Below are 22,320 nucleotides of genomic sequence, written 5' to 3'. Positions count from 1 at the left end.
GATGGTCTGAAGTTAGTAGCCAGCACTTCTACGTGGATGCAGAGCTCTTACGAGGAAGGTTACAGTAAAGACAAGTTTGAGATAAGCAGAGACAGTAATGATCGCTCTGTGATGACAATCAAGAACGTGACATACAAGGATGCAGCCATGTATTTCTGTGCTATGAGTGATGACACAGTACAGCAAGGGGGTGGAGCACTAAGATAAAATCCCCACCTTGCTGAAGTGAGAGATGTGAGACAGATTGGGGATGGGCAGAGGAAGAGCAGAAGAAAGACAAGGAAGAAGTCGGGGAATGGAGCCAGGACTTTGGAGGGCAGGGGGGCAGACAAAGCAGTGCAGCAGCATCTAGCTTCAGCCTTCAGAAATACAAACCCACATATCAGCATTAAGAATTGAGGCTGATGTGGTTAGTGAAAGGCAGCAGATATCTCTTAAAATTGGTGCTACAGAAGCACAGCCATGTTCTGGGCCACTAGTTCCCCACAGACCCCACTGTAGCACCAAGGAAAGGGTACAAAGCAGAAGGAGAATTCAAGGTTCTGCTACATACTGATGATCCACCCAAAGACAGAGGTGCCCAGTCAGAGGTCGACCAGTGTGAGAAGAGAGCCCAGCCTCTGATTATGGATGTAGGAGGATGGCACCATTACAGGTGGGAGGAAACATACACAGGGGACCTGGCATTCCTTCCAGTCCGGGAGGGACAGCCCCTTGGCAACTTGACAAGCAGCAGCATGCTCTGCGGCACTTTTATTTACCTACCCACACACTGCTTTGTTACAGGTTCCCTCTCTTCCTTGCCCTAGAAACACGTACAGTTCTGAGCTGGACCAAGGCATCTCTTCACAGCAAAACTTCATGGGCAGAGAAGGGAAACCACAAGAGGCTGCCATCATCTGGTGTTCCCATTGTGAGGGCCAGCTGAAGGCAGAAGTTGCCTCCTATTGTGCCTCTACCTTCATTGCTTGCAGAGATGAGCTTTGAGTGAGCTAATTGCTCGGCCTGGGAAAAGTGAGGGTGGGGTGTTACTGGGGCTCCCCTGCCTGCCATTGCCTGTCTGTGCTCCTGGTTTTATTGCATAACCTAGGACTTACCTCTCATTCAAGGAAAGGGAACTAGCACACAGAAGAGCCAAAGGTATCTTTAAGAAGGTATGGCTAAACACGTGTATTTTGGGCTTCTGTTTTTAGGTTGTCCTTGACAGTCTGCATGCTATTGAGCACAAACCAAATGTTTGTCTCGTGCTCTTATGGAAGTTGCAGCATATGAAGCACACAACTATCACAGGTAGCAAATGTACTGTGCTGCTCACTGATGTGGCAAAGCTGGATATGCTGAAGGGAAACATACTATTTGATTATGGAAAAAAAAGGAGTGTGAGGTGGTGAGAATAGCTGATGAGAGCAAAGAGCAGGAATCAGCCAAGAGCAGAGCATGTCCTGTAAAAGATGCAATCCTGTTTCACCAAAATTGCTAGAAGGCTTTTGTACTGCCAGGGTGGATCACTCAATTTCATGCCAGGGTCCTAGTCTCCTGATTGACTATGCTACCTAAATGTTACTTTGCTTCCAGGCTCTGCTCTGAAAGAGGCTAAACTGTTCTTGGCTAGGGAAATCCAGATGCATGACGGAAAGGCATGTTCGTTGCAGTCTCACCCTGGATGCAGTGAAGGCTCTGAAAAAGCTAAATCTAGTTTCATGCTGGATTTAATCTGGTCCTCCAAAGACATTTCTGAAAGACTCAGCCTCACACACCAGTCCTTGCACACCTTGGCAGCCAATATTCTTCTGACTCCAGCAACAAGTGTAACACCATTCCCTGCTCCCAGGGAGCACTCACAGGCTCCTCAGCACACCTCCAGGTCCGTGATCTACTCGCTGTTCGTATCAGACTACCAACACATAGCCAGGACGCGCTGGGGAAGCATAGTCTCTCACAAAATGCAGGCACACTGAGTTCCTTATCCTCTTCAGCCTTGCATCTTTACACAGGTGCCAAACACATTCACTTTCTTGCTGTCTGGAATTATTACTGCTGATCCATGTGGCCTCTGAAAGTTTTAGGGAAAGCTGTTTATGCTGGAATCATTAAGGAATATGAACACCATAGTAGTAACTTTGTGAGTGACTTTTGGGTGATTTAGATATTTTTAGGTTGTTTGGTTTTTTTTTTAATTCTCTACTAATAAATTTGCAGTTCCTGAAAATCATAATGTTACAGTCCTAGCTCAGACCTCTTGCATAAACACTGAAAGCCAGCTTTATCAGCTCTGGGAACATAACAGAGGAAAGATCCCTTTCTATTTCTCAGTGCTTGAGCATTTTTAGTTTTGAGTGGCAAATGCATTTTTAAAGCCTTGTGAAAACAAACTTATGGGTAACCGTCAAAGTTCAGCAGATTAATCAGGTGGCTATTGACCAGTCACAGCTGTGCAGTTTCCAGGTGGTAGCAGAAAACCACAGAGATCTCTAGTGGTCATTGCCATCTTGAAGGTCTGAAGTCACAGTTCCCTTCTCAAGCTCCGAGGTACAATTTTCTCCCATGCGGTGCTGCTTTTGCCAGCTTGAAGTGGCAATACACAAAACCCCCAGCTATTGTAAGAAGTTTCTCATGAAACAGCTACTCTCCTACTTGTCACACTCCTTGTCCCCATATTTATTGTCCTTTGTCTCCTGCTGTAGAAGGTGGCAGAGGAGCTGCTGCTACAAGAGCCATCGTCAAAGGTAGTTGTGTCAGATACTCATCAGTGACATCACAGGCACATCTGTGTAAACAGCTGTATATTTGTAATGAGTAACAGTTTGTCAGTAACAGCATTCTAGAGATTATACTAGCTGCTCAAAGGATGAGATGATGGAAGGAGAGGATCTGTAAAGCCACATCTCTATGCAGATAATGGTGCTATACAGTATGGTGTGGTCATCCTCCCATGACTGGGAGGGTTTTGCAGAGTCATAGAGTTACAGAATGGCTGAGGTTGGAAGGAGCCTCAGAAGGTCATCTTATCCAAATGCCCTTCTTGAGCAGGGCCACCCAGAGCCAGTGGACCAGGACTGCATGTAGACAGCTTTTGATTGTCTCTCAACATGGAGACTCCACAACCTCCCTAGGCAACCTATTCCCATGCTCAGTCACCCTCACAGTAAAAAAAACGTGTTTCTTTGTGCTCAGAAGGAACCTCCGGTGTTCCAGTTTGTACCCTTTTTCTCTGAGCCTGTCACTAGCACCACTGAGAAGAGCCTGGCTCTGTCCTCTTTACATCCTCTTTTCGGGTATTTATATACATTATTCATACTCACCCTGAGCCTTCTCTCTCTAAGCTAAACAGTCCCAGCTCTCTCAGCCTCTCCTCCTGTGCGAGGTGCCCCAGTCCCTTCATCATCCTTGTGGCCCTTTTGTGAATGCTCTCCAGTATGTTCATGTCTCTTTTGTAATGAAGAGCCCAGAACTGGATGAGGTGCTCCAGGTGTGGCCTTAACAGTGCTGAATGAAGGGGAAGGATCACCTTCCTCGACCTGCTGGCAATACTTTGTCTGATTTATCCCAGGATACCATTCGCTGCCTTTGCAGCAAGGGCACGCTGCTGGCTCATGTTCAACCTGCTGCCCACCAGCACCCCAGGTTCTTTTCTGACAGGCTGCTTCTCAGCTGGATCACCACCAACAGGCACTGGTGCGTGGGGTTGCTTCTCCCCAGGCATGGGACTTTGCACTTTCCCTTGTTGAACTTCATGAGGTTATTGTTGGCCCTTTTCTCCAGGCTGTCGAGATTCCTCTGGATGGCAGCATATGCCCCTGTGGTGTACCAGCTGCTTCTCCCAGTTTGGTGTTTTCTGCAAAATTCCTAAGTGTTCTCTGCCCCATCATCTGCATCATTAATGAAGATGTTAAATGGAAGATGTTTCCCACCACAGCTGCTGTTTCTCAGGCTTCCTGTGAGACAAGAATTAACTCCAAACATAATTAACAGGACAGACAACCTTGTGTTAGCCATCCAATACAGGTACTGCATTGGGAGCAGAAGATGAATGTTTGGGAAACATATTGTTCTTTAGTGGAACAGCTTGGGCCCAAATCAATATCATCTAACGAGAAGCTTGAGTAGACACAGGCTGGAAGAGGAAGGAAACAAAGGGAAGAAAAGAAAGGAAATATACATACATAGGATGGTGTAGCATCACTATCTGCATATGGATGTGTGTTGGGTCTGGCTGAGATGGAGTTATCTTTCCCTGCAGCAGCCCTCGTAGTGCTGTGCTTTGTATTTGTAGCTAGAAAGGCGTTGATAACACACCAGCATTTTGGCTACCACTGAGCAGTGCTCACACAGCACCAGGGCTGCCTCTCCAAAACTGCCCCCCCCCAGCTCCAAAGGCCAGCAGGTAGGAAAGAGGCTGGAAGGGGGGACAGACAGAACAGCTGACCCAGTCTGACCAAAGGGATGTTCCATGCCATGTGATGTTGTGCTCAGCCATAAAAAGCTAAGAGAAAGGAGGCAGAGAGGGGATGTTTGCTATTAAGGCACTTGTCTCTAGAGCAACCTTTACGTGCACTGAGGCCGTGCTTCCTGGGAAGAGGCTAAACATTACCTGCTGATGGGCAGTAGAGAATCGGTCTTCTTGTTTCCCTTTGCTTCTGCATGCAGCCTTTGATTTTTCTTTGTTAAACTGCCTTTCTCTTGACCCATGAGTACTTTCTCATCTCATTTCCCACTGCCCTGCAGTGTCCTTCTGAGGAGGGGGAGAGATAGGGGATTCGGTGGGCAGCTGGCAGCCGGTGAGGGTCAACCCACCACAGGCTGCAATCTTACACATTCTCTTCTTCCACCCCCTTGCCTTTTCAGTACACAGATATGACCTGAAAAGGGGCTGTTGCTTAATTTTAAGGGTTTGTGGCTGAAAGTACTGAATGTTTATGAGAAGAACTGAAGCTCAGGGTGTCTGTGGTTCTGCCTGCTTTCTTGTAGCAGGATTGGTGTAAGTGATATGATTGCTACTCTTCTGTGAAATTCCCCCACTGAAATGATACCATTGTTAGAAAACACGGCCCTAAATGTCTCTTGCGTGCATGTTCTCGCCTTTCCTTGTCTGAAGTTTTGCACAGCTTGAGAGACATGGAAATAAAAACGAGGGAACTGTCTTTCCTCTCTTCTCTCCCTCACACTTATCTGGATTCAGAGCCTACACCACTTTTCCTTTTGGCAGGTTACAGATGAACATTAAAGTGTGACAAGACTGGTCTCTGCTGGCATGTCCTGGAAATTGCCCTTTGAACATGGCCGGAGGAGGTGTTCGTGCCACATAGAAACACTCCTTCAGAATTAATACAGAGGTCATTTGCTTGTTTTTTAATGAAAGACAACATATGGGAGAGAGTCTGTTAGTGACAGTAAGGACACTAATGGAGCTGTAGACTGGAGAAGGAGACAGAATAATCTTAAACGAATTTTAGCAGAATGGCTTTAGACCCTGAATAAACAGTGCTGAGATCAGAGCCAGATTCAGACCAAGGCCGGCAAATAATATCCTGTCACTAGTGTTATTATTTAGGCAAAGCCAGACAAAATCCTAAATATAGTTTTAAAAATAATTCAATCTAAACAAAGAAAAATGTCTGCAGTCATTTCCATAATTAGTGACTTGAGTGCACAGTTTTGCTGTTGTAGAGGAGAGGATACCATAGGGGTACCTGAGACCATCTGCCCAGTACCTGGCTTTCTGTAGTCCTGTGTCTCCGTCCTGAATGTTTCAGCCTAGTCTCTGTGTCTCATTCCCTTCCCTGGGACACCAGCAGCTCGGCCCAGCTGAACAGGATGTATCAAAACTCATGTGTTCTTCTGGGATACCTGGAAATGAGAACATAATTTGTGTTTTTACTAGTAGAATTGCTGCCTTTCAAAGGTTTGTGTCTTGTACCTACAGCCTATTTTTTTAATATCAACAGACTTAAGTGAAGCCATTAAAAATCAATATGAACATGTTTACTGCAGGTACTTGGTCATGTTGCTGACTGTGTCGACCTTTTATGTGCCAAGATTAGGCCAGGATGGGCAGCGCATGCCCCAAATCCGAACTGCTTTGTTCATGTGCCTGTCTTCCCTGTATTGCCTCGGTGTGTGCTGATGCATACACCCTTACTAACACAGACTTTTTCCTTTCGTGAGTTACATCACATCTGGACAAACCTATGGGGGGAAAAAACAGTTTTGTGTCTCCATTTAGTTACATGTAAGGGAGGGGCATAAAAGTGTCCTTTTACTGCCAGTCCCCACCCCCTTTGGACAGTCTCCAAAATGAAGGCGTGCTCTTACTCCTAGATGAAGCCTTTCCACAGTCAAGGTCGTGGGCACCCAGGAGAAGCCTTTATGTCTGCTTCCTGCAACGAGGCAGTCAGAGGAACGCAAACACAAGGCCTCAGCATCCCACTGCCCTTCCTTTCAGAGCAGTTGTGGCAAGTGCAGCCCAGACCAACATGCATATTCATAGTCAGGCCAGGCTGCAAACAGAAGCACCAGTCAGAAGAAAGCAAATCACGCTTAATGCAAACCAGTTACTGTTGGCTTGAGGTTTGGTTACCATCCTGGGGAAGAAGGAGAAAGAGTGGGAAGGAAAGCAGCATCAGCAACATCAGGAAGTTACTAAGTGAAAAATAAATGCATTTAAAACCAGCTAGTAAAAGAAAAAAAACCCCAAACACCTACTTTTTTTGTCATCAGGAAAAAAATGTAAGGATTATAAATTCAGATACACAAAAAGGTAGTTGGACTGCCACACAGAAACAGCAGTGGCAGAGGAGGGATGTGGCCTGTGGTTCCCATAGCTGACTTTCATGGTGACTGGGTGACAAAAATGGGAGGGCAGAGCCACGAGTGGGATTGTTTTTGTACAAGGTTATATCGTTGTGGGGACAACTCACAATGATGCATTCCCCAGGAGGCCTTTACAAAAACCCTTATGTGCATAAGCCTCGTGGGAGTGTGCTAAGACAGCTACAGAGGACTCTGCAGCACATCGGGCACGCGCTGTCTTGGCTTTTCTTGACAGACCTGGTATGCTATGACTTAATGGCACCATCTGGGAACTGATCTTGCCTTCTCTGGAAAACAAGCCAGGAGATTCTGAAGCACTGAAATAATTTTCAGCAAACCATATTGACTGCAGGTGGATCTGAACCCTATCAGAGTATGCAAAACAGAGAATTAGCATTTTTTTCTGATGCGATAATGTTTGCAATAGACCACAAAATGGTTCTTTATTAATGTGGTACAAGTGCTAGAGAAAGAATTCTGACATGCCACAAGTATCTCTCATTTCACCAGAAATCTGGTGGGGGTTTTCTCTCTTAAATAAGCCTCTGGTGCCCGTGGACTGACTTGTACCTGTGGCTTTCTCTAATTCTGCTCCACACTGTCACTGTGGTTCTCCCTAATGGATATCAGGTGTTTGCCTGAGACCAGCCAACTGATTCTTCTGGGCTGCCCTTGTGTGGGTTAGTTTTAACCTCCCAGAACATTGAACGGGATACAAGGTGGCTGGCCTGCCACTGAAGGGAGAACAAATGGATTTGGTTTAGCTCAGTGCCACAGAAAGCAAAAACCCTCTATGAAAAGGCATGCGACTGTGGCAACCACAAAGGGTATTATTTGATTATTAACTCCACGAGTTACAGAAATGGAGGCTTCACAATGCTTAGAGTACAAGAGCTCTAAGGCTCTTACTCTAAGAGTAAGGCAGCTCTAGTTGCAGAGGAATTCTATTTCTAGACGATGACAGCCTCTACTGCTTTGAGTACTTTTACATGGTTTCTACAGCTGCAAAATGACCAGAGCAGCTAATACCAATGAGATAATATGAAGATTAGAGACAGGCTGTAAAACAATCTGAGGTGAAATGTAGACAATAAAAATAAGTATCAAAAAACTCTGGGAAATGCTTTTATAAATGCTGCAGATTATACAGTGGGATTTCATGCTGGTTTTCTACCAAAGCCCTTCAGACAGAGACTGAAAGTTCTTTGGGATTACAGATACAGTAAACATTGCTTAAGCTTCTCCTTACTAAAGTCAACTGCAGTGCATCCCTTTTCTTAGCTTATGGTACGACACTTCGTCACTGTGATCAGCAGATTTTTGGTGATGGCACAAAACTTACGGTAATGGGTAAGAAATCTTTGTTTTCTCCTTTAAGTCACTTCAAATCCCAGGTCTTCTCTTTAGAGAACTTCAACTTTATTCTCCCTTTCATTGTTAAACTGGTGTTCTCCTGATGAGCTAGTAACCCAGCCTACTTTGGAGAATAGACTTTTAGTAGCTTAGTAGTTGAGGTGAGGACGCACATTTTACTTTGGAGAACTGAATGAATACATTTTCAGTGAATAAAAAGTTGCCCTTAGAAGGAATTAGGATGAGGAATGGCTTTAAAATATACGCATAAGTATATTGTCTTAAGGAATGGACATAGCAAAAATCACTGTTCCCCCAAAGTATAGCTATTCTCCATAATGTTATTTTTCCTGGGGCTACAGGTGATTAAGGACAAGTCAATGAAAGGCTATCTGTCTGGAAAGAACTGATTTTCAGTTACACTTCGGACAGGTCTAGAAAACAAAATCAAGACTCTACAAATGTGAATTACTTTGGATCTTTTCTGGGTAGTGTGGTAAAGCATGAGTTATCATCTCAGATAACTGGGAAAGGCAAATAAGTGTACTAGCATTTTGAAAAAAAACAGAGCCCTCAAATAAATACTCAACCTTACCATAAGCCATAACTAACAGCACTCTTTAGCTGTTTAATTCCTTGTTGTTAGACAAAACAACTTCCCACAGCACAGCAAGTTTTTTCCACAAAACAGGCTGGTCAGGATGGTAATAAATAGATCATTTAGGACAATGGCCTTACTATCTCAGAATAGATGCTAAAAGGCTACTGAAAACCATGGAAACAGGATAAGTGGTTCATTTCAAATAAAAGTAGCTGTCAGGGTATGTTTCTCTCTCTGCCGTGCTTCTGGATGTGGACTCTTTCCAAATCCAGGGGAAAACAATGCTGCTTCTAATGCTCTGATAAATGATGGTGACCTCTTCTTGTGATCATCCTTGAGTCAGAAGAATTGATGCCTCAGGCTTTTGTACCACTTGTACCACACCGTTCCACTGCAGAATAAAATGATTATAAGGGATAAAATCTAATCTCCATAGGAAGAATTGGGTGGTCAGCATGTTTTTTGAAATCCAGTGTGAATCTGAGGTGCCTGAGTTGATGAAAATCGATAAACTGATCCCTCACTGACCATAGTCAATTATGCAGCTAACTTTAATATCCATAATAAGAGAAGGGGGAGAATAAAGAAGAGACTTCCTTCCAGGGAAGGAGAAAGGAAGAGATGTTTAGGAACTGCTGCAATGGAGAGAGTGGGCCAGGGTCCTGTATTATATATCACAAATTGTTTTGTAAGTGAAAAAAGATTTATTTGACAAGAGAAGACTGGAAAGCAAACGAGGATATTAAGGAAATAAGGATTTTAGCTGAAAATAAGCAAAGATAATTACTCTGTCTGCATATGGGAAATATTTTCTAATAGTACACCTAGATAAATAGATAAGTGTTCTCTAAAGAGATGGTGAAAGTTACAACAACCAATTCGCCCAAGCCTGAGGCAAAAGGGCTCTGGAAGAGGTATTACTGAGATGTATCTCATCTGGTTAGATGCACAGATGGAGTGGTGTTCCCTTAGAGACCTTTCTATTTTTTTTAGGGGACCATAAATTAATGTTCTTTGTGTTTCTTCTTTTGCCGATAGTGCATGAGGTTAGCCCACAGGCTTGGCTCAGAGGACTGAGAGTAGAGGAGAGGTTTTCCTGCAGCTGCAAAACAGTGTGAATATGACAGACAGCACTTTGGCAGTGGGACAAAACTCACAGTCATAGGTAAGACAGTAGTCAGATCTCTGTGATATATGTGATACTGGTTTAGGGGACAAGAGCATTCTTAATTAACAGCAGAATAATGATCATTTTTCATACAGCCATGAGGACAGGATTAATACTTCACTGGTTGCATATTAAAATTAGATGTGCTACCATCGAAGTGTAGAACCTTCAGGCATGTATTTTGAGATCCCTGTGTCTGTTGCCTTTGTCTTTCCCTGTTGAGAACTTCATGAGGGGAGAAAGTAAGAAATAATTCTGTTTTCTCCCATTCACCAAGAAAACGTTAGAGAGGCTGGAAGTGAAAGATCTGTCTTTGGTCTGTAAGCTTTTGCAGCTCATCTCTACAACAATCAAAAGCAACATTTCAGAGACAGAGCCCAGATTCTTGTGTCTGCTGGATCAGGCAGGGAAAGTGTAGCCTTGCTGGTGCTTTGCTCCCCTCTCCAGGGATGGAAGGCAGGCTACCTAAAGTTGCTTTGGAACACTGGCTTCCTCTAACAGCCCTTTTCATGATTTCTAATTCTCAGAAAGGACTGCATTCTTTTTCTCTCTGTGCTCTTTTTTCCTGTACTCCTTGTCTTTTTCCCCGTTTGCTTTCTCTGCCTGCTTCCCTCCCAGTAAAGGGTTTAACATCACCTATATTGGGGCATTTTGTAATCATGGAGCAAAGTAAGCTTTTCCATCTACTACTGCCACATCTGAGAGCAAACTGTAGCAACACAGGCTGGTGCATGCTCTGTTAACCAGTGCCCTTTCAAGGGATGGAGTGGCTGGCAAGCAGGGTGCAATGGCAGTGTGGGCTGTAGGCTGGCTGTGCACAGCTGTGCTTTTTAACTGCGCTACTGACTGTTGTAAGGACACTTAACCTTTGGAGCTGACACTGTGCTCGGAGTTACAGGTAAGTAACTGTGATTAACCAGACTGTTCAATGCAGAGGACACTTGGAAATTTCCCTTGTGATAGTGATACGTAGCATATACACAGATGATTTTTAAAATGACAGTAGAAGTGAAAGATAACAAGAAATCATGAAACTAACCTTGCCGTGATGGGAATAGAACTGTGGTACTTTTCTCTTAGGTGGGTGAAGAATATGTGACAGAAAGTGCGTGAGTTTACCCATTGAGGTGATGAAACGTTGTGCCTGTGTCTGCCGTGGACACTGGAAAAGCAGAACAGAGCTGACAGTTGATAACACTCTCTTCTGATTGTCTCTGCTCTTGCTTGTACCAGTTTCAAGAATGCTTACTCTCTGGCTTTCTTTGTCTTTCCAGTAGTTTTATCATTCTTTCTGTCTGCCTTTTCCACTTGCCTTCCTCTTTGAATTGTTTTGGTTTAGTTTGTTAAATCTCTCTCATTTTTCTTTCGTGTCCTCCCTGTTTCCATGTCTTCACTCATTAGCCACCTAGGCTATGAGCCAATGAACTTACGTCAAAGATACTTTTAGAGTAGGAAAAAAATTCATAAAGCCAGCTACTAGAAGGCAGCAGTAGAGATGATCAGCCTCTCCTTATATCCACTGGAACAAAAGCAGAGCAATGCCAGCCCTTCTAGGGAGTTATCTTCATCACCTCTTCTGAAGTCTCTGCATGCTCATGTGTTTTCACAGAAGGACCCTGGGGATCTTTGTAGAGGAAGCACTGACAGTCATGATTAAAAGCTGAGAGTCAACACTAGGGCTTAGGAGTCAAGATCTATGCAAGATAAATTTTCTTCTAACTGCTAATTCTCTCTGCCCTTGGAAGGAGGGCGTGATCAGGAAGAGCATGTACAATTTATAGTGCTATCGCACCAAAAACCAGTAAAAGTTTTCTTTTTGGCTCCAGAGTTCTCTCTGCATTTCTATTTCCATGTTCATCTACAGACCTGGTGGATATATCAGTCTAGATGAGTAAAAAAGGTGCTCTAACAAAGTATATTGAAAAAAAAATATGGTGGGTTTTAGGGTCACTGCCTAGCTTCCGAGTAACATCTCATTGTGGCCTTGTACATCCTTTTGACTGTAGAAGTCTGTGGTTTTTAGTCTTATATGTAGGTATTAAACACTTTTGGACTGGAGACAACTTTTGATTTGTGAGTGTATAGAATCTTGCATCGTTTTGGTAAGATGTATAGTCTAGAATGAGGGCTTCTGATACCTAGGATAACCTAAATTATAACTAACATAAGAGACATTTCATAGTCTTAAAAGAAGGTGGAGAGTTAAGACCTAAAACAAAACTTGTCCCAGGCAAATTCAGGTTACCTATCTAAAGTGTTCTTCACTTCATACAGTGAGTAAGATTAGCTCCTTCATTTCAAGTCACCCTGTAGAGGGGGCAGGGGTCTGGGTGGGGTATCACATGGCAGTGTGACACTACAGATGCTGCAGAACATTGCAATAACCATCATGTCTTACTAGCCTCCAGGAATGTAATGCAGGCAGTGGAAGATGCTTGTGCCTTGTAACACAGACACTTATCTATTAGTACCATATTACAAACACAGGGCTTATAACACTACGGGGTACTTTTCTGCTGACCTATTTGCTCAGCTTCTTGCCAGCTTTCCTATTGTTCTCACAGAGATAATACTAGAAATACAAACACTCATGTATTTCTCTAGTCAAATGTTTTATGTTTTTGTGTAATGACTGAGGACACATGCTTTCAGCTTCCTTGTGTCTATGTACCTAATAGATATTAATTGCCTAATAGACAGGTGTTAAAAGTCCAGCTATATCATATATATATTATTATTTTGTATACCAGCTATGTCAGGAGTCTGAGTGATAAATACATTTATCACCATGTGATAAATTCTCAGTTAATTGAAAGGCTTTTTATAGATTTTCCCAATACCTCTGTCAGCTTTTGTTCTTTTTTTCATCATTTTACATTAAAAAATGGGATTCACTGGAAAATATAAAACTGTCTTCCCTGCCTGGAGAGAGTTCCTTAAGATCTACATTTTCAGGGGTGTATGGAACATGGTTCATCCACCTCAGTCTAAGGAATGCTGGTCAGTGAGAAACCCACAGGAAGCTGAGCTCCCAAGTGTGTCCTAGCCCTAGGGGAGATAGGATCAGTTCACGATCAGTTTAGTTGTGTATGGGAAGGGTAACTTCTTTTGCATCATCCTGCTTATATTTATGCACTGAGATTTTATTAATGAAAGGGAACAAGTTGTTCTTACATTCTCATTTAGACACTGTGACCGCTCGCTCAGCTCGTGTTGGGTTTGGCTAACAGCGCATGCTGAGGGTTGCTGCACGCCTGAGCAGCGCCTCGGGCCAAAGGGAAGCACCAGGTAGGCAGGACCGGTGCCCAGAAAGAGCCAAAGGGCCATCATATGGCCGCTGTCACCGGCAGAGTGCTGGCTCCTGCCGCCCCTGTCTTCTGTCTGGCCTTTTCTTCAGAACCTGCTAACTTACGGAAATGGTATAGATCAAACCTCCAAGGTGGAAAGTATGAAAACATCAGCTTACGCAAAAAAGCCTTTGAAGCACATCCAACAGCAGCTGGATGCTTCCTGGTGTGGTACAGGGGATGCCTGCACCGTGATGGAGGAGGAAGGATGAGGGGTGAGCACCCTCCCCATCGGCTAAGTCACTAAATTCTTTTTCTGATTTTTTTTCCTCCTAAGTGCATAAATTAAAGAATTATGTGTTATAGGTTATGAAACCTTATACCTTGAATGGTGAATAAGTGAACTCATGAGACAGACTAGTCTAGGGAAAAGGGGATTGAGCTCCTGTTTGTCATGTTTGTTGCATTTCTTAATGAGCTTATGAAAAAAAATTTAAATCACAGAGTACGTTGTCCTGGAAAGTTGAGAGCTCCAAACAGATGACATTTGATTTGATACCTCTTCAAAATATGGAGTATGTCCTAATGCTGCTCTATATGCATTCTTTTCTAGACATGTTTGATATCTTCCCTCAAGTCAAAGCAAAAAAAAGGGTAAATGGTACATGAGAGGTTGTTTTAGATATTGAAGATTTTAAAACCAAGGCTGTAAAGAACATTTTCACTACTCTGCACTGTAACGGTTGTTTAATATAAAGTAACTTTGTTTTCTCCTTTCTTTTAGAGTATCTGAATGCAAGTTTACCTAGAAGTTGAATAAAAAAACATCCTTTAGCCCTACTAACGGTAGAAATTCAGCCTAGCTGTTCGTAAATCATCTTATATAACTGCAGAAAAAAATTCATTTATTTCGAGTCTCTTATACTTGCACTTGTTTACATATCCGAATTTATTTCATTATATTTACTTCCAGCTTCATTATTGTTCTAGGTTAAAAGTGTAGAAAAGTTTGGAGTTTGATTAAAAGAAAAATGATTGTGTTCATATCACATGTACATCATTATAAATACATTCCTATAATCACACTGTTCCCCAATTTTTTTGAGCTTCAAATAAACAGCTTCAAAAGCTTGTGAAGTGAAGATAATAAAGATTGTTCGGTGGTTTCAAGTATATCTGTAAAAGTTAATAGTGTTAAGGCTATGGAGAAGCCCATGTGTATCTTAGTTGTGGATGTTTATTACTGGTTGTTTAAATTTCTGTGTCTGTCTCTATGAAAAAGTCAAGACACTCAAGTTTAAAAATGGAGCAGTAAAGTTCTACATGTGCTTTAGCTTATGAGATACTGTTCTCTTGTAAGAAGTACACCGATTACCAACAGAACACGACCATAAATATGGGTGTTTGTGGACTTAATTCTTATTTATGGCTCCCTTCTTCTTTGCCAGAGAAGTGTCTTACAGTGAGTGTAACTAACTGCATGAGTTCTGCTCTCAGGGGCGATAAGAGTAAGGAAATATGATCAGGACTGTTGCACAGTGAAAGGTGACCTCAGGAACAGATTATGCTCATCAAAGTAGGAAAAAGTACTTATACATATATAAGTAATATCACTCAGATTCCGCCTACCTTTCCATCCGTGTCTGTTTGCAGAACCAGCTTCTAGTTCATTTTAGCCAGTATGCAATAAAACTTTTGGAATAAGCTGAACAGTGTAAAAATGGATAGTTGTGACAATATAGAAATAGCCACATTCTTTCTTTCTTTCAGGAACAAGCACATTTTGAGTGCACATATCCAATATATAGCTATATCTGTCAATTAGAATTACCTTAAATATTGTCAGTTTATGCCTCTATCTTTTGGCATCATCAGCCAGAAAGATGTCCCCCTCTGCCCATATAGTCCTGCTGACCTCATTAAATCCAAGCAATGTTTCTGCAAGCTGTGGCCCTCACTTTATTCACTGCCTGGCTACATCTTATTTGTGTATTAGAAGGAAGCAAAATTGCTAAGTCTAACTCTTTGTAGAGTCAAATGCTTTGGGCTTTTTTTTTTTTTTTTTAATCCATGGCTAAGATTGCTAGCAAAGAAATTAATTTTGTTTGGTGGTCATATGTGAGGTTTTGGACAGAGATGTCAGAAAGCAAATTCTGCTGTTAAATACATCTATCACTGTGTGATAAAATGACAGTTTCAGGCTGGTTTTAAGGTTTTGCTGGCTTGCCTTCTTTCCTTAGTTTTGCAGTAAAGTGTTGAATGGTTAACGAGCAGTATCTTCTTCTCAGCAATGTGTGGCAGCCAGCATCCCTCAGGTTTTACTTGCAGCTGTGCTGTTATGCGTGCTTCTTCACTTATATGGCAGTTTAGAGATGTGTAGCTTTTGCTTCCACTGCAAAGTCTTTATTAACTTCAGTGACAGCAAATGTACTCGAACCAGTATTTTAAATGTTAGGTATTGCTCAAGCGAAGGACATGCAGATACACTTGCTGGATCTCAGTCTGTAGTGTGGCAAGTCAACTAACCTTACCCTTTCCTTGAGTTTATGTTTGGGTATCTCTTTATTTAAGCCTCCATCTAGTGCTCTTCTGATTGAGACAACACATCTGCCTCCTGCCTGTGGTCTTTGCAGTTTTGTCTTCTCCCTCACAAAAGTAGTTGCCCTGTTGATAGACAAGACATCTTAGCTTTATGCAAACCTTCCTCTTCTGCTATTCCACTGATAATGCTGTCCATTCTCCCACTGGCTCTCCTTAAAGCATACACAAACCAGTCTATTAGGCAGAACCAAAGGAGCAGTAGGCCTGCAACATGATTGATGCTGGTAGTTAAAAGAGGAGGCAGACTGTAACAAGAGTTGGGATCAGCTGCTCAAGGAATCAGTGGTCCTGCAGGGCAACATGTTCACAGCTCCTCAGTACTGTGACATGAATAACTAAGGAGTAAGAAGATCTGTGCACCCAGTGGTCCCCTAATCATTAAGTATGAGGCTGAAGTATATTTCTAGTTGGAAGGGACCTACAACGACCACCTAGTCCAACTGCCTGATCACTTCAGGGCTGAAAAGGTTAAAGCGTGTTATTATGGGCGTTGTCCAAATGCCCCTTCAACACTGACAGGCTGGGGCATCCACCACCTCTCTAGGAAGCGTGTTCCCATGTTGGAGCACCCTCCTGGTGTAGAAGTGTTTTCGAATATCAATTCTGAGCCTCCCCTGGTGCAGTTTTGAACCATTCCCACGTGTGCTATCACTGGATACCAGGGAGGAGAGCTCAGTGCTCCCTCTCCCCTTGCCCTCTTTGGAAGTCACAGAGCGCAGGGCCACCCCTCAGCCCCCTCTGCCCAAGCCAGGAAGACCCAGTGCCCTTGGCTGCTCCCCATGGAACGTGCCTTCCAGCCCCTCCAGCAGCTCTGTTGCCCTCCTCGGGATGCGTTCGAGGGTCTTTGCAGCCTCCTCACAGTGTGGGGCCCAGAGCTGCCCCCAGGGTGGGAGGTGAGGCCACCCCAGCACTGAGTGTAGTGGGATACCCCCCCGGTCTGGCCGGTGACGCTGCGGGTGCTGCACCCTGGGGTGCGGCTGCCCTCGGCTGCCAGGGCTCACTGCTGGCTCCTGCAGGGCCCGCTGCCCGCCAGCACCCCAGGGCGCTCCCTGCGGGGCCATGGCCGGCCACTCTGCTCCCAGCTGGTGCTTGTGCCTGGTGTTCCTCTCTCCCGGGCGCAGAATCCTGCATTTGTTCCAGTTGGATTTCAGCCACTGGTGACTGCCCAGTGCTCCAAGCTACTGAACTCAGCAGCGTAGGTCCCAGCGCATGCGGGCTGCCAGGGCTGGGGAGTTCCATGCCAGTGGCTGGGCAGACCAAGCCTCTGAGACCAGTCTCTGGGACCCCGAGTGTCCTGGTGTCTACCTATCTAATAGAAATGAATTCTCTGATACGTAGTTTTTAAAAGGCCAGTTGTATTGGCAGTCACACAGCACAAACACAGCACAATTTTAAGGAGGTTCTGATTGAAGACAGTAATGAGGGCTCTGGGCCGTCTTGCTTTCTGTTTCAGGGAAGGACAAAGAAATCCTGCCTCCAGCTGTGGCCATCTTTTCCCCATCAAAGCAAGAGATCCAACAGAAGAACAAGGCCACGCTGGTGTGCCTGGCCTCTGGATTCTACCCTGACCACCTGAGCCTGGTCTGGAAGATGAATGGTGCTGAGAGGACAGAAGGGGTGGGGACAGATGAGTTTTCCACACGGAATGAGAGTACCTACTCACTGACCAGCCGGCTGAGGATCTCGGCCCAGGAATGGTTCAACCCTTTGAATCGGTTTGAGTGTGTGGCCAATTTTTTTAACAACGGAACACAGGAATCAATACACAAATTCATCTATGGTGATGCTGGTGAGTAAAAACTGTGTATCGCCATGCTGTACAAACTAGAAACCACAGAACAAGAGGGTGTGGGTTAGGATGTAAAGCACATCTATACACATCTTCCATACATGACGGTGTTATAGCACAAACATATGTAAATATGTAGGTATTTTCATATGTCTCTTCGTATTCCTGGGCCTCCATATCTACATTATCATGGTACATCTATAAATTTTCCAAGTTTTCTTCAGATTCATCGCTGAGAAATCTCTGTAGTATAGTAAAATTATAACATAGTAAAATATATAGTATAGTAAAATGAATCAGGCAGTATATTGTAAATTGTAAATTCTAAAATTTGTGTTCTCTTTGCATTGAAGAGAAATGTGACTTTCAGATCACTTTTGTCTTTCAGGTTGTGCGCTCACAGAAGGTATGTGTGGGTTCTCACAGGAAAATACCTGTATGTGTTTTAATTCCAGTTTTACTGATGCTAAGTACAAGGTGCGTGAGAATTCTGCTACAAGAATAATTGTACTTCCTCATATAAGTTATTTGTATGTTAGATAAAAAAAAAAAGAATAAAAAGACTTTGGGAGGGTTGTATTTGTACACTGTATGTAGCTATGCTTTGGGTCTTTTAGCTTTTTGTTATGATTCCCTCTAGAAATAACAGAAGAAATTGTGGAACCTTTCTATAGAGTGTAATTTGCTCTTTTCATCGTCTTCTCCAGTCCTTAAGAATTCCTTCTGCTGGGAAGCTGCTTGCTTACCCATGAAAGAAAAAAATCATACTTAGCCAAGGGATTATGACATCCAGATTCAGCACACGGAATTCTGAAGATTTCTAACTAATCAGATTCAGTCAATCTATCAATACTTCTGGTTACAAGCCACATTCCCCCCCAAATGGCAAGGATATTCATATTAAAAATCATGTCTCTTTATATATACATATGTACACACTCTTTTTTTGACCAGCTTCTTTAATGCTTCAGGAATCTTAAGGCTGAAGCAAGATCAGACTGGTGTTTCAATGCTACTGCCATTCCTTAAGAGCAAAAAATCAACAAGAACAAAATTTCTAGATACCATGCTATTCTGGGCTGTGTAAAACTCCCCTGATATATCAGCAACACTCACAAGGACAATAACAAGTGAAAAAAATTCCTGCCTTCTGATTCAGCTTAATTCAGGTTCGTGAGAAGCGATTCTCGTGAGCAGCCTTGTTTTTCAGTAGGTGTGGCAACATGACGGTTGAACGTTCTCACTCAGGACATACTGTCTTAGCATAAAGCCAACCTCTGTCTTTCCTATTCTTGCTTTCTCTCTTGGTTCTTTGAATCACAGTGTCTTTCCTCCTCCCCTGCTATCTCATGGCAGCAGAGCCATTAATTTGACTTCAGTTTGTTTGTGTCGTTCAGCTGAAGGTTTCAAGGGTTTTTATTTGATTAAAACTACATTAGGTTTAGTCTCTCATGATGATGATAACTCAATACACAAATGTGTTGCATTTGCAGAGTCCTACTTGCGGTATGGAAATTCCCTGAAGCTCACCTACCTCATTCTCTGTGGCAAAGCCTTGCTCTATGCGGTTTTGGTGAGCAGCCTGGTGTGGGCAGCCCAGGTAGGCTAGTGTGGTGCTTGAGGGCTGAGCTTCCTCACTAGTGTGGGGGTCAGTGGGTACAGATTGAATTTGTTCACCACTGTGGGGTTGTTCTCTGTGTGCTGTGCTGGGCTGTGTGGGGGTTAGTTCGAAAACCCACAAGTGATGAGTTTTCCATTATTGTTTCTCCAGAACTCCCATAAAAACGATGCTATCTAGCAAAGAAACTCCTTCTCAGAATACTCTTTAAACACATGGATAAAGACCAGAATTAAGGACAACGTCTCTAGAAAGTAAAGAAGGGAAATATCAGATATATTTTTCCATAAGCATTGAAAAAGGACTCATGCCTGCAGTGAAAGTAATAAGCAGAGTTTTTGAGGAGATACGTGCGATAAATCTGAACAAAGATTTACAAAGAACAATGGGATAAATATGAACAAATGGGAGAAGTTTAAATAACTACCAGGAAATGACTTTTATCAGTCAGTTTCTTATATATAGCCAAAAGATATTTCCAGTGTGGGTAGTAGAAGCCTCAGCACTTGTTCCTTTAAAAGCAGGACTCAGAGATGTATTCAAAAAGTGATTGGAGCAGATGAGGGTGAGTATGAACACAATCTCAATTATGGTATTGTGTTTTTGAAGGATACTGGAAGGAGTAGGTTTGTATTTTACTGGATCACAATCAGAATCACAGAATAGTTTTGGATGTAAGGGACCTTTAAAGATTATCTGGTCCAACACCCCTGCCGTAAGCAGGGACATCTTTCAGTAGACTGTGTTGCTCAAAGCCCCATCCTACCTAACTTTGGACACTTCCATGGATGGGGCATCCACAACTTCACTGGGCAACCTGTTCCAGTGTCTCCCCACCCTCATCATAACAAATTTCTTCCTTATAGCCAATCTAAAGCTACCCTCTTTCAGTTTAAAACCATTCCCCTAATCCTGTCACTATAGGCCTTGTAAAAAGTGGCTCTCTGTCTTTCTTGTAAGCCCCCTTTATAGATTGAAAGGCTGCAAGAAGGTCTCCCTGGAGGCTTCTGTTCTCCAAGCTGAACAACCCCAATGGCCTCAGCCTCTCTTCATAGGAGAGGTGCTTCAGCCCTCTGGCCATTTTTGTGTCCCTCTTCTGGACCCTCTGTAACAGGTCCATGTCTTTCCTGCAGTGGGGATCCCAGAGCTGGATGCAGTGCTCCAGGTGGGGCCACATGAGAGCAAGGCAGAGGGGCAAAATCACCTCCCTTGACCTGCTGGCCACTCTTCTCTTGATGCAGCCTGGGATATGGTTGGCTGGCTGGGCTGCAAGCACACATTGCTGGCTCATACCCAATTTTTCATTCACCAGTATCCCTAAGTCCTTTTCTGTAGGGCTGCTCACAATAAATGCGTCACCCACTCTGTACTGATGTTGGGAACCACCCTGATTCAAATGAGGGACCTTGCACTTAGCCTTGTGGAACTTCAGGATGTTCACATGGGCTCACTCATCAAGTCTGTCCAGGCTGCACCACTCAGCTTGGCGTCATCCAGAAACGTGATGAGGCTGCATTCACTCCCACTATCAATGACACATTGCTGAAGGGATTAAATGGTATCGGTCCCAATATTGACCCTGGAGGGAAACCACTGATTGCTGGTTTCCACTTGGACATTGAACCATTGACTGTAACTCTTTAGGCACAGTCATGTGCCAATTCCTTACCCATATAACCATCCACCAAACCCATATCTGTCCAGTTTAGCAGCAAGAATGTTGTGGAGGACCCTATCAAAGGCCTTACAGGAGTCCAGGTAGATAATGTCCATAGCTCTTCCCTTGTCCACAGATGCAGTCACTCTGTTATAGAAGTGCACCTGATTAGTCATCTAACACACAAAGTTATGTGTGAAGATATTAATTCAGTATGTAAGTAAATAATTTGTACAGGTTAAGATACTTCCTTGGTACCGAAATGGGCGAAAGTGTGGAGATACAACATGGTCATTTCTGTTAATGTTCTCAGGAGACACAAGAGCTGGTAAACCGATAAATATGGTCTATTATTTCCTAGATTATTTGTTAATTTTGTTTTGTTTTTTTGTTTGTTTTGTTTGTTTGTTATTACTATTATTATTATTATTATTATTAATAATAATAATAATAATAATAATAAATTATACCGGTTTGTTCTGTTTTGTTTCCTCTTAGGCTGGTGGCAAGCTGTGTAGGGAATAAATGAAGAGTCCTCTTCATCACATCAGCAGGAACACAGCAAGTTACTCTGCCGACCTTTCCATAGCAAAGGATCTATGCTTCTGTCTAAGAACTTCTGAATATTATTTCTTAGTGATTCTCTGTCCCCATCCTGCTCTTTCCACTTTATTGTAACCACTGCTGGGTTTTCCCTGTATTTCCAGATCATATTGTATCATATCACATAGAATCATATTTTTAAAACTAACACCTTCTTAATGCTCGGAGGCTGAGAACCCAGCTCCTTGAATTGGGAATAAAGTTTTAGCTTCTTTTACATTCAAGAAGTACGAACTGTTGCTTTTTAATTTGCTCTTTTGTAGCAACAATATCCTACAACAGAACTTCCAGCGATGTATAGTATCATATGGAACTCACAGTAAAGAACATTCACTGACAATCACTGTAGGAATAGCTCCTCTGTTATGAGAACAGTAGAAGGCTGACACAGTGCTTGTTCTGTGTGCCTGCAGCAGGAGGGGGGTTGCAGGCTTCAGAGCACGCTCCAGTGCCAGCAGCTGTGAGGGCGAGCACTGGGGCCAGCAAGCGAGCAGACTGCATGCCCAGGTTTGGTTTCTGGGTCACCCTCAGGGTCCAAGAGGGTCCCAGTCCATGCAGGCTGCCAGGACCGGGGAGTTCCATGCCGGTGGCTGGGCACACCAAGCGTCTGAGATGTCATGCTGGGACCCTGAGTGTGCATGTGCTGTGAGTATCTGTGAGTGAGGGGCTCTGTGCTGGGACGAGGAGTGGGGCTGCAGGTCTCAGAGGCTCACGTGTCTGCATGCCAGTGTGTGAGGGTACCAAGGATCAAGGACCAGCTGCTGGAGAGACTGAGCATCCAAGGCCAGCTACCGGGGGAGTCCACGCTGTGGTTGTGTGTATATGTCCCACTA

The 22,320-nt window shown here is 43.5% G+C and overlaps 1 gene segment (V, D, J or C); it reads left to right on the top strand.

Moving 5' to 3' along the window:
• The first annotated feature begins 36 nt into the window (after positions 1-36).
• On the top strand, positions 37-21,711 carry LOC119148993. The segment is given in 7 exon segments: positions 37-177; positions 1,194-1,290; positions 8,092-8,160; positions 17,274-17,609; positions 17,998-18,015; positions 19,103-19,209; positions 21,383-21,711. Coding segments are annotated over 7 exon segments (795 nt in total).
• The last annotated feature ends 609 nt before the right edge of the window (positions 21,712-22,320 follow it).

Source organism: Falco rusticolus, chromosome 5 (genome assembly GCF_015220075.1).
Source record: "Falco rusticolus isolate bFalRus1 chromosome 5, bFalRus1.pri, whole genome shotgun sequence".
Classification (NCBI taxonomy): domain Eukaryota; kingdom Metazoa; phylum Chordata; class Aves; order Falconiformes; family Falconidae; genus Falco; species Falco rusticolus.
Note: the sequence above shows the minus strand (reverse complement) of the source record. Positions and strands in the feature narration are given on the sequence as shown.